At 27.9% G+C, this 16777-nt stretch overlaps 1 protein-coding gene across 1 annotated transcript in view; it reads right to left on the bottom strand.

Moving 5' to 3' along the window:
- Nucleotides 1-12984, bottom strand: part of LOC111619731 (carbonic anhydrase-related protein 10-like) — a 112996-nt gene extending 100012 nt beyond the window's left edge. Inside the window, exon 1 of the mRNA XM_023361529.1 lies at nucleotides 12658-12984. Within this exon, the coding sequence (XP_023217297.1) occupies nucleotides 12658-12724 (67 nt within the window). The 5' untranslated portion in view covers nucleotides 12725-12984. The remainder of the gene's footprint in view (nucleotides 1-12657) is intronic.
- Between the last annotated feature and the right edge of the window lie 3793 nt (nucleotides 12985-16777).

Raw genomic sequence — 16777 nt, 5'->3', positions numbered from 1 at the left:
GAAATAATGTCTATAATTGTGTTGTTTTACTTTATCTATTACAATCTTTCGAGCTGATTTAAATATGTAAGTATTAATTCTATACTTCTACAACTTCTACACTTTACACTTCTAATTATTCTATACATGTTAATAGATTTTTATTCACGAAAATTTTATCGGATGATCTCGTGTATTAAGTAGGCCTAATACATTTATAAACATTGTAATAAAGATTCTTCTTCAGAATGGTCAAGTAATGAAAAGCTATCTTCCCACTTTAATTATCTAAAGATAATATAAACATTTTCAACATAATTATAACCATAGAAAAACAACTCTAGCCGTTTAACAGCTATAAAAAGACATTGGCCGATGATAAAACTAAACTCCAAGCTATAAACAATGATTGATGAGTTTTATAGGAAAGAAATTAAAATATCAAGGTTAATATAATGTCAAAATTCATTTTTTAAGGTTATTAAATTGATAAAAGAAGTATTTTGTTATACAAAATAAATATAAATATTTTAAAAATTATTTTATGGAATATGTTATTAATTAACAATGATAATTAATTATCATAGCATTAAATCTATATTATATATTAAATTTTGTAATAAAGCTTATCTATAGGCCTATATTAAATAAGTTATTTATATAATGTCGGTTATATAAATTGTAATTTAAATGTATTTGTGAAACAAACCACATTTTGTTGTAATTTTTCTATTAGAATATTTAGTCCGTGAACCAATTCCATAAGTTTTCCATCTGTCAACGTCGACCCCATATACATGGGATGTAAAACGTGCAACTTGTGTAAAGAATTTATAGAAATATTCTAACGGCAACGACGTCAAAATTTCATTACAAAAATAAAGCAATGTTTTAAAAAAATACATTTAATTTACGCAAACATTAATTAATTAACTCTCTGAGCTGTTTTAAATATTAATTTACATTATTCATTTCATCATAATTAATAAGTAAGAAAAAACTTATTAATCTCACCGACAAAAAATAACTTAAATTCAAGCATTCGTAATAATAATTTATCTACAATACCATAATCCGCATTGTGAAACTTGTTTTAAATCGCTTTATTTTCTTGTTTCTTGCCCCCCTTTCCGTTGTCAGAGAAAAGAAAAAAGGGAGTACCAGAGCTACTACAGATTACCTGATGTAGAAAGAAAGAAACATCGAGGCTTTATAAAAAGGCTTTGAAAATGTAATGAAGTCAGTTCAATAAGTATCTAGTTATAAGGATTGAATGCGTAAAATAAAGAAGAAAAAAAAAACGAACATTCAATTTAATAAGATTTACGATTGTTCTAAATCAATTCGAGCAATTTAATTCTATAAATTATTCAAGTTTAAATGCACGTAATAACTACAAAAGTACAACCAGTTTAATTCCCGACGTTGTACCAAACAAGCGAACAAGAGATATAAAGTTACAATCGTGGTAGATCACGACAATTGGAGATGTTACGGTATTTGAAATTCTCAATAATGCAATTATTTGTTCATCTGTATCGAGTCGGGGCATAATGTTATCTTGAATCGATATGGTCATCCAGTAAATTGTTTAAAATATCCAAATAAACGCTTCCCCGAAGATAACCGAATGGAAACGCGTATGACAGATAAATCTGAATTAAGTTCCTTAGAAAGGAAGATAAAAAAGTACATTTATAAATGATCAATTTAGAGAAACACGAGAAACAATTTAGACCAGAAAGTCTAAAGTCTAGACTAACTTAGCTATAAATTTTTCTAACCGAGAGTGCAGTGAACTCACCAACACATTAGTACAAGTTTTAAAAAGAGTTTTATACTTTCGTTTTCCTTCGACCTGTTCCAGTTTTTGTCATTTGGACATTTTCAAGTGTACATAGTGCAAAATGTAGTGTGCACTTCTGGCATATTGCCAAAGACGCCCAAAGCGACCAAAAATGCACAGTATGGGCGAATTAACTGATTTTTCTATCTTATTCCACGTAGTTTGTGTAAGTGGTGACTAAAAAAAAGTCAGATTCACGTTTAATACAACGTGAGAAAGTCGCTTTCGGATAACGTAACTGGTCGATAAAGAACTATCATCGTATAGACACGTCAATGTTGGCTAACGGTACGATAGGTCATCCGTATACTCTTCTATTATATTTATCGAAAATAATGCTATATGATATTTAAATCATTTATTGTTGATTACTTATGACATGAAAACTTTTTTTATAGCAAAGTACGGTAGATTCGATATGGTCACGTGTGCGGAACATGCAATTTTAATTTCTTTTTCGAATGTTTCATTTCGTGAAGCGTCATGAAATAAGTGAATGATTAATTTGAAATTTACGAAAGCTACAAAACTTTGCTTTTTAATAATATAAAATAACCTATATTTTATACTAAGCAACACAGAGAAGTAATTTATGCGAGGCGTTCCAATATATCCATTTATAAAATTGAAAAGAAACTTTTAAATTGAAGAAATTGTATTATATATAAGGAAAAAAAAAATGTTACAACAATATTATGTAAAAGAGATTATATCTGGAAAATAAAAGTATTAAAGAAACGATATCAAAAAGCCTTCTCTTGATTATGTATTATACTTATCACAAACACATTATTCGTTCTTAACGCTTATGAATTTGTACAAAGCACTTTTTCTGGCTTTCTCATACAATTTCTATAAGATATATACTGCTTATAACTCCTCACGTATATACAAAATGTATCAACGGAGGCGGTGCAGGCAGATAATTGAATATAAGAAAGAAAATACATGAAATATCAGAATTGGAGAAACTTCTATCTCTGAAACTATTGTCCTCGGGCATGCCTTTCATTTTCGAGTCTGTTGCGTGCCTCCGAGTAAAAAATACATTTTTATAAATGGTTTTTCAAAGCTTTGGTGGATTTAAAAAGTCGAATCACGAACAATTTTATCGAGAACTTTAATATTGAACTTGTAACAAATTTATAAAAAATTGAAGTTCTCTGATAGAGATGAAATTTGAAACTTCGTGATATCTGAAATTCTTTTTTGGTCGAATTTTTTTTCTTTTCTCCTAGTTTCGTATAATGGAATGTTTCCAATAATAAAACATATATACCATTGATCAGATAAAATTCAATATGCTTGTATTTTGCGGAAACGCAGTACAAACAAGCAAGAAAGAATGCAAAAAAGAGCTTAAAGAATTGTATAAAGGGAATTTACAACGACATCCATTCTGAAATGATTTTTTCATCCGAGAAGATCGACACTTCTTCTCTCGAGTCCCATCTTTCAACACCTTTCACATCTTAAAAAATGGCACCTCCAAGGAGAATGTTGATATCTTTCAAACAGAAGTGTATAGAGACAGTGCATTCTTCTACATTTCGCTTAAATTCTTCGCTTACTTTGTTGACTTGCAAATTCGATTCTAAAGCGTGCGAAGAATATCGACTCCATTATTAATTTTGTATAGATTTATAAATATATAACGTATTTTTTTTGTATGTGTGTTGTGTGTGTGCCTTTAACTTTACATTATAATAAAAAAAAATGAAATTTAACGAAAAATATCTGCTGGAAATAACAAAAATACAATTGTTTTATTTATAAGCCATCAACATATAAGCAAAGTAATTCGACTCCATATTTTTTTCTCTCTAAAGCTTGTTTCTAGTTACAGAATAATTTAATTCAGAAAATATAATGTTAACTGATCCCGCTTTTAAATGATTATAAATTTCGTTTTTATCTATTTTTTTCTATTGTTCTTTTAGTTTTCTTGGACAATTTTTATTCATTTTTACTTTATTCTCACTCAATTTTCGTTTCTTCTAACATTTTATAAAGATTGGAAAAGAAATTTGTAAAAGGAAACTTTTATTTACACAAAATTGCTTTATTTATTCATTTAAAATATTCAATTCAATGAAAGTAAATTTATTTATGCTTTTAACAATGAATAATTTANATATTTAAACTTAAGTTTATATTATTCAAATGTATATAATATTTAAAATTTATTATTAAATAATGTTTTTAGTGAATAGCCATTTAAATACAGAACATAACTTAAGATGTTTATGTATAACTTTATTTTTCCTTCAAGTTTCTCGACAAGATAGGAATCACTCGTAAATAATCACTAAATTATAGAGATTATAAAAGCAATAACAAGCATAAAAACGTAGAATTTTATAACATTAAACAATGATTTCAACAATAATTCTATTCAATAGAATCAAACTAACTTCAGAATCAAATTAACTTTTACAGTATTTTTTTTCGCTTTTATATAATTTCAACATGCAAATTATTAATAAGACATTAACTTAAATGAAGTAAATAAATTATACATGAATATTCTAAACTATTTACTCGATTTCTTTACGCTATTCATGCGCATTATTCACGAATGTCTACATTACATAAATTAAATTATGATATTAACTCAATTATCATTTTATTGTAGGAAATTATATTGAATATACTTAAAACGTTTGAAAAAGTAAACAAAATTGTAATCGTATCAACAAAGCAAAAGCATAAACAACATTTTCATATTAATTATCATATTATCACAAATTATTTCCCTCCCATTTCATAAGCAAACTATTTCCTTTCTGTGAAATAACTACTCTTATATAGTATTAGAGTTAACGATGTATTAAAGTTGAGCGTTTGTATTGTATAAAGCCGGATACATTTACTGAATGGTGTTTCCCATCATTGTTGTATCACTTCAACGTGATGAATTGCAGATTCGACTTTCACACTTAGAGACCCACTCCAAATGAATATGCATTATTCTGCTACTTATACATTACTTTCTATAGTGGTATGTTGTTCATATAGAAACCGTTATTTAGCTAAGTAAGTTAAGTTTTTTTTTTTCTTTTGTATTTTTTAAATAGGTAGGATATAAAGAAGCATTGGGTTTAATGCATTTTCCAGGATAAAGTCAATATAAGAATATCAACGCCAAAAGACTGACAAAATAGCACTTGGAATGCTTGGAGAGAATCACATTTCTGAAATTTTCAGGTTATGGAAAGACGTTGAAAGCACAATATAGTGTTGTCATGCAGTTTGATCGAAATAGTTCTCCTCTATGTTAGTTTGCCATCTTTTATGTCGTGACAGCCAATCCGAAGTTCGTATGATGAAATCTCCGGTCTATTGATAAATTATAGTCTCTCTTTTGTAAGCTAACACTCTAGGCTATTCTAGAAAACTATAAATATGCAAATTCAAAACAAAATTTATTCTTGTAAACATTCCAAAAAGAAAAAAAATGGTGAAATTTTAATTTCACTTTACCGAGATGTATAACTTTAAAAAAAATTGTAAAGATAATAAACGACAGATATCAAATTAAATAAGGATATATAGCGGGGAGGAACGGCTTTTGTCGTGAAGTTTTTTTTTCGGTTTTTACGTCAAATTCCCACGTTTACTGGCAATTTAATATATCTGAATTAAATTGTCCATTTTCCTTCTTCTCATGCATTGTAAACTGCGTGCTTAACATCCTTTCTAATCAATAGACTTGTCCATCTCAGAAACCGTTTAGTTCCTTAATGGTTTTACCTCACGACACGGCTTTTAAAACACCCTAGTGGATGTTCTTAACCTGTAGTGGTCGATTAGCTCGAAATCTCGGTTGCTTCCATTCAAACATGACGTCATTTTTCTCTTAACATTCTTCTTTTCCTCGTGTTAATCTGTTGCGTGAGTGCATTGTTCGTCCATTGACCTAACCTATCTCTAATGCTATCGTGATTCTTTGAAACTTCCATAGGAAATACTTTACGGGACAAAATAGCAACGGAGATGAGCAATATACAAGAATTTAACAATGTTTCGGATAAAAGCATCAAAATCAAATTTGCCTAAAGTAAAATTTAAAACTTAATCAATAAATGGAACAAAGAAAAACGAAAAAAAGAAAACGTAATAAATAATGTTATTAGTATAAAAATGCCAGGTACGAAAGTTATTCTAGTGTAACCCTAGATAATTAAATATCTATTAGTCGTATATTCCTGTACGATGAAACCGATAATATTAAATGATAGTTCCTATTTAAAAGGGAAAAAAAGCCATGTTCCATTTTGATGGTTAATTTTCATTCAACGCCATTCACAAGATTCCATCACGTTAGTAAGATAATTGTTGGCAGCACATTGCTAACTCTCGTGTGTGAATCTATCGTATGATACATATGTATGAAGTTACGCATGAGGATAGAATAGTTGAAATTTTTTAAGTCCATTTAATAGCCACAGAAAACATTCTTAGGTTGGTCACGACACTAGAAACACATTTATAGTTGATTGTAATAGCTTATTGCGCCGTGAGATATTTTTATAAAATTTGTCTTCGCTACATATTTTTATAAAAGAATTATTTAAATAATATTCACAGTTTTATTCTTTTATAATTTAATTTTGTTATTCAAAGCATTTAGTAATGCACATTTACATTACTGACATTTTTCTACCGAACATTGTATTTGCTCTATCGGAAAAAAAAAGCCAGGAGAGACTGATGAAAAAGAAGAATTACACTATCCTTTAATTAATAATAATTATTGATTTTACTTTCAAACCGTGTAACGAAATAAGTTATGTTCCAGGTTTGGGTGTAACCTCAATAATATCTTAGGGTGACAAAATTACAAGGATTTGACATCTTACGTTTTTTTTTATACCTTATATCCCGCTCTGTATTTCCATGTAACTAATATATCATTGAGATCGTGTTCTGACGCCTTTCGATATTTTTTTTTAACATAGAACTGTATCGACATAAGTTATGATAATAAAGTAACACCCTTAATCCGGATCAAACTCTGTAATGAATTATTCTTGCATAAATTTAAGAGTATTCTGTATTATAAATGATTAGCTGCCGTGCATGTAACGGTTTTTATAATGTTCCCCTATTAATTTTATCATTCTATAAATGTTATCGCTGGTTAAATTTATACAAAATCGAATCTGGGAAAGAAAAATTCGTAAATCTTCGTAGACTAGCTGCGGTGTTAGTTTATGTTTCGCAATTGATAACGAATTATCTTCAAACTATTTCTAACAAATACTTTATAGCAAACGTTTTCTAGAAAATAAAAATAAAGCAAAAGATACGTGTAAGTAACTCGAGAGTGGTTTATAGAATAATATTGCTACCTAAGGAGTAACAAAGCCATCGAAAAAGCAGATTTACGATCTCTGAATTAAATTTGTTTTGAAAGTTTCCTTGTCAACCTAACCGTTCATAGGAAAGTATCAAGATTTCATCTTTAGTTTTTCAGCTTTAAAGAAATCTCGAGAGTATTTTCCAAGAGCTTCACTTAACAAGACTGCCTTCGGGGACGACTCCATTAATCGTCTCCAAAGGGGAAGGATTAACTAAGAATGTTTACAGTCTGTGGATGAGTAAACATCTCAGTAAAGTCACCGTTCTCAAGCCAAATAACATGTTGTAACTCTCGACAGTTTTTAATAAATACAAATCATTTTTTAAGAACCCAAAGCTATCGATATAAATGTGACTTTTTCACCTACATAAAATTTTAAAATCAAAATTTTTAATAATTTTGTATCGGTTTTAAGTATTAAAAGAAAGTTTGTAATATAAAAGTAAGAATAATTTATGATCATCTACTCAGCTAAATTATCATAATAATTTACAATGCAATCATTCCATTTGCTACTGTAATTAAATCTTTCAAAATACAAGAAAGTGTAGATAATCATTCGACTGAATATTCTCAGCACGTCCTCACTCTTATTTTTTAAATCACTATCATTATCAAATCACAATTTTATATACTTGAATATTCAATATACTCTGAAAAATTTTATTTTATAAAAATATATTTAATATGATAATCTCTTAATTTAAGGAAGAATTAAATTTTAAATAAAATCATTCTACTTTAAAAAGAGAAATAAATAAAAATGTAGTGTACAATGGTGCAGTCGACTCGTTCGATAATGGCTTAATACAATTTATTTTTCTTACGAATTGTTATTTATAGCAGTCGAATGTTACCGAGATTTTTAATGTTTGGTAAGAAAAATTACAGTTTTTTGTATAATAAACAATTTATTCAGTAATATATTAAGAGAATTTCTTATTAATTCTCCTTTGTATTTACTTTTTATGTACGCTGTAATTAATTTATAAAGTGTAACTGCAAATTTCGCTGTTAACAAGACCAAAATTATCAAAATTCAATATTTAAAAAAGTAAGCGAATGTTCCTCCATCTGTCGGACGAAATGGTATGCTTTTCATGAAATACTACACGTTTTAATGTTTGGCATTTCCTTGGCATTGTACATAATACTATTAAATCACTTACTCTACAATTCAAACTACACGTAAACAATTTCCTCTGTTTTTCGTATAGAAACAACGTATACCACGTGTAGATTAGTCAATTTTAATAAATTTTATACTGAAAATTTGAAGTTAAAATGTAATATCAGTTATTTATTTTGAGTGAGAGAGGGAGAGAGTAGTCAATATTTACATTGTTCCGTTGATATAACTCTTTATAATTTATTAATCCATTTATTGAAATAGACGATGTTTTAGATTTTAGTGCATTTAAGATAAGGTTTGAATTTATATAATAAATTTATAATATACATAAATAGTAAAATAAGTATAATGAATTTATATATTACACTTTGAAATTTTCTGTAATAAAATTTTAAATATTCGTAATTTTATGACGATTCTGCATTGTCGATATCAATGCTACAGAAAGTGAAAAGCGAGTTAGAAAGATCAATTTATTGCTTAACAAACTGACATTTTTGTCGGAAATTGTGTATAATATATTCAGTTTATATATATATTGCGAAGAACGAAATCGTTATCTGAAAGAGAAAATTCGAGCAGTATGAAAAGAGAGTGGTACAAATCCTTAATAAACTGCATAATTACGTGTCTTGAAATATTCAAAGTGCAAATAGATACAAATCCTTTATCATCGTAATATTAACGAAGTGCGTGTAATAAAATTAGAAAATAATTTTTGATAATGACAAAATTATTATTTTAACTCAAAAATTATATTTTGATTCTTTAAATTACTTATTTAAATAGCTACTGATAGCTATTTCACTACTCTAATTGTCAAGAATATAAAGCCTTAAAACTTCGAGTTAATATTAAAGTTATCTAAAATTGTAATCTTAAAGAATTTTCAAATGAATTTATAAGGTAAGATTATGTGGATTAAATAAGATTTTTTGAGAAACATTAGGATGCTATCACGCGCTTTATCATTACACATTACTCCACTAATGAATGAAGAATGGAGATCAAGACAGCTCGAATTGCCCATGAAAATACAAAGATCCGAATCGAATGTACTAAAACCTCTATACTACGTCACCATCCTATTTCTGAGAACTGTAATTTGCAGAAATAATGTCTATAATTGTGTTGTTTTACTTTATCTATTACAATCTTTCGAGCTGATTTAAATATGTAAGTATTAATTCTATACTTCTACAACTTCTACACTTTACACTTCTAATTATTCTATACATGTTAATAGATTTTTATTCACGAAAATTTTATCGGATGATCTCGTGTATTAAGTAGGCCTAATACATTTATAAACATTGTAATAAAGATTCTTCTTCAGAATGGTCAAGTAATGAAAAGCTATCTTCCCACTTTAATTATCTAAAGATAATATAAACATTTTCAACATAATTATAACCATAGAAAAACAACTCTAGCCGTTTAACAGCTATAAAAAGACATTGGCCGATGATAAAACTAAACTCCAAGCTATAAACAATGATTGATGAGTTTTATAGGAAAGAAATTAAAATATCAAGGTTAATATAATGTCAAAATTCATTTTTTAAGGTTATTAAATTGATAAAAGAAGTATTTTGTTATACAAAATAAATATAAATATTTTAAAAATTATTTTATGGAATATGTTATTAATTAACAATGATAATTAATTATCATAGCATTAAATCTATATTATATATTAAATTTTGTAATAAAGCTTATCTATAGGCCTATATTAAATAAGTTATTTATATAATGTCGGTTATATAAATTGTAATTTAAATGTATTTGTGAAACAAACCACATTTTGTTGTAATTTTTCTATTAGAATATTTAGTCCGTGAACCAATTCCATAAGTTTTCCATCTGTCAACGTCGACCCCATATACATGGGATGTAAAACGTGCAACTTGTGTAAAGAATTTATAGAAATATTCTAACGGCAACGACGTCAAAATTTCATTACAAAAATAAAGCAATGTTTTAAAAAAATACATTTAATTTACGCAAACATTAATTAATTAACTCTCTGAGCTGTTTTAAATATTAATTTACATTATTCATTTCATCATAATTAATAAGTAAGAAAAAACTTATTAATCTCACCGACAAAAAATAACTTAAATTCAAGCATTCGTAATAATAATTTATCTACAATACCATAATCCGCATTGTGAAACTTGTTTTAAATCGCTTTATTTTCTTGTTTCTTGCCCCCCTTTCCGTTGTCAGAGAAAAGAAAAAAGGGAGTACCAGAGCTACTACAGATTACCTGATGTAGAAAGAAAGAAACATCGAGGCTTTATAAAAAGGCTTTGAAAATGTAATGAAGTCAGTTCAATAAGTATCTAGTTATAAGGATTGAATGCGTAAAATAAAGAAGAAAAAAAAAACGAACATTCAATTTAATAAGATTTACGATTGTTCTAAATCAATTCGAGCAATTTAATTCTATAAATTATTCAAGTTTAAATGCACGTAATAACTACAAAAGTACAACCAGTTTAATTCCCGACGTTGTACCAAACAAGCGAACAAGAGATATAAAGTTACAATCGTGGTAGATCACGACAATTGGAGATGTTACGGTATTTGAAATTCTCAATAATGCAATTATTTGTTCATCTGTATCGAGTCGGGGCATAATGTTATCTTGAATCGATATGGTCCTCCAGTAAATTGTTTAAAATATCCAAATAAACGCTTCCCCGAAGATAACCGAATGGAAACGCGTATGACAGATAAATCTGAATTAAGTTCCTTAGAAAGGAAGATAAAAAAGTACATTTATAAATGATCAATTTAGAGAAACACGAGAAACAATTTAGACCAGAAAGTCTAAAGTCTAGACTAACTTAGCTATAAATTTTTCTAACCGAGAGTGCAGTGAACTCACCAACACATTAGTACAAGTTTTAAAAAGAGTTTTATACTTTCGTTTTCCTTCGACCTGTTCCAGTTTTTGTCATTTGGACATTTTCAAGTGTACATAGTGCAAAATGTAGTGTGCACTTCTGGCATATTGCCAAAGACGCCCAAAGCGACCAAAAATGCACAGTATGGGCGAATTAACTGATTTTTCTATCTTATTCCACGTAGTTTGTGTAAGTGGTGACTAAAAAAAAGTCAGATTCACGTTTAATACAACGTGAGAAAGTCGCTTTCGGATAACGTAACTGGTCGATAAAGAACTATCATCGTATAGACACGTCAATGTTGGCTAACGGTACGATAGGTCATCCGTATACTCTTCTATTATATTTATCGAAAATAATGCTATATGATATTTAAATCATTTATTGTTGATTACTTATGACATGAAAACTTTTTTTATAGCAAAGTACGGTAGATTCGATATGGTCACGTGTGCGGAACATGCAATTTTAATTTCTTTTTCGAATGTTTCATTTCGTGAAGCGTCATGAAATAAGTGAATGATTAATTTGAAATTTACGAAAGCTACAAAACTTTGCTTTTTAATAATATAAAATAACCTATATTTTATACTAAGCAACACAGAGAAGTAATTTATGCGAGGCGTTCCAATATATCCATTTATAAAATTGAAAAGAAACTTTTAAATTGAAGAAATTGTATTATATATAAGGAAAAAAAAAATGTTACAACAATATTATGTAAAAGAGATTATATCTGGAAAATAAAAGTATTAAAGAAACGATATCAAAAAGCCTTCTCTTGATTATGTATTATACTTATCACAAACACATTATTCGTTCTTAACGCTTATGAATTTGTACAAAGCACTTTTTCTGGCTTTCTCATACAATTTCTATAAGATATATACTGCTTATAACTCCTCACGTATATACAAAATGTATCAACGGAGGCGGTGCAGGCAGATAATTGAATATAAGAAAGAAAATACATGAAATATCAGAATTGGAGAAACTTCTATCTCTGAAACTATTGTCCTCGGGCATGCCTTTCATTTTCGAGTCTGTTGCGTGCCTCCGAGTGTACTTCTAGAAATACCATATCATCAGGAAAAAAAAGAAAGCACACACACACACCCTATATATATATATATATATATATTTTCTCTATATATATATATATACTGGCCAGATACGAATTGATTTTCGAAAATGGAGTTGTTCATGTGTTAATCCCCAAACTGTTACAAAACAAAACAAAAAAAAAAAAAACTTTTCGAAACTGAAGAAATATGGTATCCTTAAGGAGAAACGTAATGGAAAAAGTAATTGTTTCCTAAAAGGATAAGAGTAATATACTATAGAATTCCAAAACAATACATTTCATTTGATATTCTTACATAAAACTTACAATAAATGATAATTAAAAGAAGCGAAAACTTACCTTCGGAGAATAAAACGGTGTGCCAAACCAAGCGAATGAAATTCACACAAAATCTACAGAGCTTCATGTAAAAACGTTATTATGATCCTTCTTACTAATTTCCGAGGGGTTGGAATGTTTACGTCCAATTGATTTTTGATATCTCACTTCGAAGTCATCGCCTTCTCCAACCGAGAAAATTAATGAACAAATCCAAAACTCATCCGAGTTTAATTATATATATATATATATAATTTTTACTTTACTAAATTATTATTCTTATTATTATTATTTTCGGTTTACTTTAAGCAAGCGTCCGAACTTAGGAACCGGGACAAGAGACGTTGTCACCGCATGGTTCTCACCAAAGCAGAACAACTGGCAGACACGTCCTCTTTTCTAGATGCAGCGTCCGAGCGCCCTCTCGTATCTGAAATTTTACTAGTGACAGCGCATGTTCTAATATTTTTGCTAAACTACAAATTTTCTCAATGCACTCGGACAAATTTATAGTTATTTACATTAGAATACTTTCTAGTCTCATTGCACCGGCAGATTTAAAGATAACAATGACTGTTGTCTTTAAATTTGTTCGTTAATGGAATTTTCTTCCTCTTTCTCTGTTCAATCTCATCTTCCTTTAATGAATAAATCTGATTAAAATAATTAGTCTGGCTTATAACTAAAACAGTACTTATTAATAAAGGAATGAGAAGCGTATGCATAATAATGAGTCTCTTTTTTTTTCTCCCTGCAAAAGTAATGAAATATTTAACGATTTAATATGGTACAATTATATTCATAGACCATTTGCCAATGTATTTTCTAATATTTTTTTTTTATTTTGAATTGCAGTTGTACTGAAAAAATAATAATGTAATTTGTAAACTGACATAAAACATTATTCTTTCTTTGTTTTTTTTTTATCTGTTACTGGCGGTACGAAAGAAGAATTATGATTTTAAAAATTGGCACTCTTTTCTTTTTCTGTAACTTAACAACTTAAGAATATATTTTTTAATAGAATAATTTTGATAATAATCAAAGATTATTTTCTTTGTTTATTTTTTGCTTCATTAACATATATCAATGCAGTTCTGATGGACGGAAATCTGAACATCCCGCTAAATCAGCTGAAAATAAAAAAGAAAATGGTGGACACGGGACCTCTCCTATCGAAATTTCTAATCACCGGAAGAAGGATTTTCGTGTCAGGTTTTGTAATTTAAGGTCTCTTGGTTTTTCATAAGACGTCTGGAAAATTAAAGAGGTTCGACTAATTTCGTAAAGTGTACGATAACAGGAGGATTTCTACACAAGTTGGAAAATTTCTCGCAACTTTTATCACTTCTAATTTTAAAGAATTTATAGTAAAAGACAAAGGTTTATTCTATCTTTTTCTATATTAAACTTCATGTTTTCAAATAAATAATTAATTTTAAAAAATTGCTGAATTAGACAAGTCCTAAAGCTAGTTGTTGTATAAAACATGACATTCTTTTAAAATTGAAAAAAAAAATTTTAATTATAATTAATTAATTTCGAAATATAGTAATTACACATAAAATTCTTAAACCGTATAATAACCTTAAATAATGTTAATTTATTAAAGTTTTAACGTAAAATTAATGCGTTATAATAAATAATTATAGCAAATGGTCTGTTGATAAATGACTCTACATTCCGCAATAAACAGCAAAAATAAAAGAAGTAAATGGAGAGAAGAAAAGCTACAAAGGAAAAGAATTAGACAGAGAATAGATTGACGTATCCTTCTAAATCTTGATTTTTTGTCTTCGTTTGTCGCATAACCTCTACTTTCACTTTCTTGCACGACAAGAAGTAAAAGATTTCCCGGTGCTTCTGCTCTTCGTCATTCGGTAGTGTTGACTCGGCTTCTTCCTCCAACTTTCAGCAGAGTCAGCAGGTATAAAGGCTTGGCCCTGGGCAAACAATGACACTTCTTAGGCAAATATAGGTGGAAGAGAAAGAGACAGATCGCTAGTTAGTGTACGATTCCAGGCATAAATAGGAGTTGTTATCAGATCTCATTAAAAGTGCTATTGAAACTTCATTTATGCGTATAATGGATTATCTTCTTCAATTTTTTTTTTGCAGAAAATATACAAGTTAAGTCAAAATAATTATTAGTAATTAATTTGCTACGAATTTTTTCTTCGTTAAATTTTTCTTTCTGTGGCTGATGTATATTTAAATTTTATATTTATCGTTTAACCACACGTTCACGGATGATGAACTACGTACAAAGACACTAGGTGTGCGCAAAGAAAAAATAGAATCTATAATTAAAATTACGTTAAATATTGGCTTCATTTTAAATATCCCCGGTAGTAAAAGGCAGTATCTTGATAATTAAATGCAGAGGAATTTTTTCGTATAAGATTATCGCTGATGTATAGCTTAGCCATACGTTTATAGCAACATATTGTATTTCACGAAATATATGTTCCAATGTCGTCTGTAAGTCGAATCCCTCAATGACAAATACACTTCACAAATCCTGAACGTGATTCCTAAAAAGAAAATCAAACTTTGGATTCGAAGAGAAAATCTCTCTCATAAATAACTAAACAGATCAAGCGGTTCTGTCGCCGAAAAGTGATAACCTGTAGCTTTTCTTCCATCACTTGTCACCTCCGCCTTGTCGTTTTGTTCGTTAAATATACTGTATCTTAAGAAAAAGGGCCACGTAGTCACATTAGTTCTCTTTTTTCCTATATTTCAACACGAAAAAACGATACCTTCAGTGGCCTCAATACAAATCTCTACGTGAGACAGGCAAGATTAGGTGAAGGTTCGACTACGGCAGCCGCCGATACCAAGAATCTTTAAATATTAAATACATTTTAATAAATATTAAAACAGGAAAAATTATTTGAATAATTAGAATACAAAGGATTACTTAGAAAACGATACATTTTACATTATTCATCTTTTTATTACATTCTATCATTAAATGTATACATCTTGATTTATAGGAAATATTTATCTATATAATTGCATTTTAAAGCTTTAAATAATTTACATTCATTTGTATAGCCATAAATCAGTCGAATAAAGCTTTGTAAATATACATTTAATCTGTAAAAATCCTTATACTCAACATACTACATCCTATATCATTTTATTATAATAAAATATCTTGCAAACAAATAAAGTAAAGATTACAGACATACAATATATACTGTGTATGTTTATACGAGCTACATAAAATCCCTCTTACCAATTTCAAAATGGATTTTCTAAAAACATGATACAGCAACTATTATAATGGTTTATAATATGGATTTAAAGAATGTAGAAAAAAATGATTTTCTAGTTTCTAGAACTTTTCTATTATAAGAAATATTTCTGTTAAATTTCCGAATATGTAATAGTAAATGGGATATCTTCTACTAGAAAAATAATATAAAAAAAAAACTTTTATATTTACTTCAAAATATTTTAATTTAGATAAAAATAAATATTACAAAATATAATGACGTCTAATAAATTGTTTTCGAATTTTTATCTTTATTTTTAACTTAAAGACGATTTTATTTTCTTATTTAATTACTTATAAAATTCTTTTAAAAAAATTAATATAAAAATAAATTAAATCTGTTCGAATATTAATTTAAAATATGTTACAATTTAAAAATATAAAGTTTCGAATTTTTTTTTTAAATATTGATGTTTATTTTAATTAGTTATTAAAATAGATACTAGTTAAAATGCATCCTCAATTAATTTTCAAGACTTAATTATAATTGTTCACTAATAAAAAATAAAAAATAAAAAAGTTGTTAACGAAAAAATTTAATAATGGTGAATACTCGGTTGTTAAAGTTAAGAAAACGAAAAATAAAAATCAGATAAAACTGTTGAGAATAAAAATAATTTGATGAGAAACCAATTACAGCGTTCAAAAATAAATTTCGTATCATAATTAATTTTTTTTATTATTATTATTAAACAAAAGAATAACGCTTTTTCAATGAAATCGAACTTATGCAATGAGATTTACTAGGATAGACTTTTTCTTTTTCCCCAGCATCAAAATGTACAAAGAACAGCATTGTTTGAGAAATTTTATACATCGAAATTATGAAATTAAAAAAGTAAAAATGTTTAATTTTTA

Source organism: Centruroides sculpturatus, unplaced genomic scaffold (genome assembly GCF_000671375.1).
Source record: "Centruroides sculpturatus isolate CEXI.00-Female unplaced genomic scaffold, Cexi_2.0 scaffold88, whole genome shotgun sequence".
Taxonomy (NCBI): Eukaryota; Metazoa; Arthropoda; class Arachnida; order Scorpiones; family Buthidae; genus Centruroides; species Centruroides sculpturatus.
Note: the sequence above shows the minus strand (reverse complement) of the source record. Positions and strands in the feature narration are given on the sequence as shown.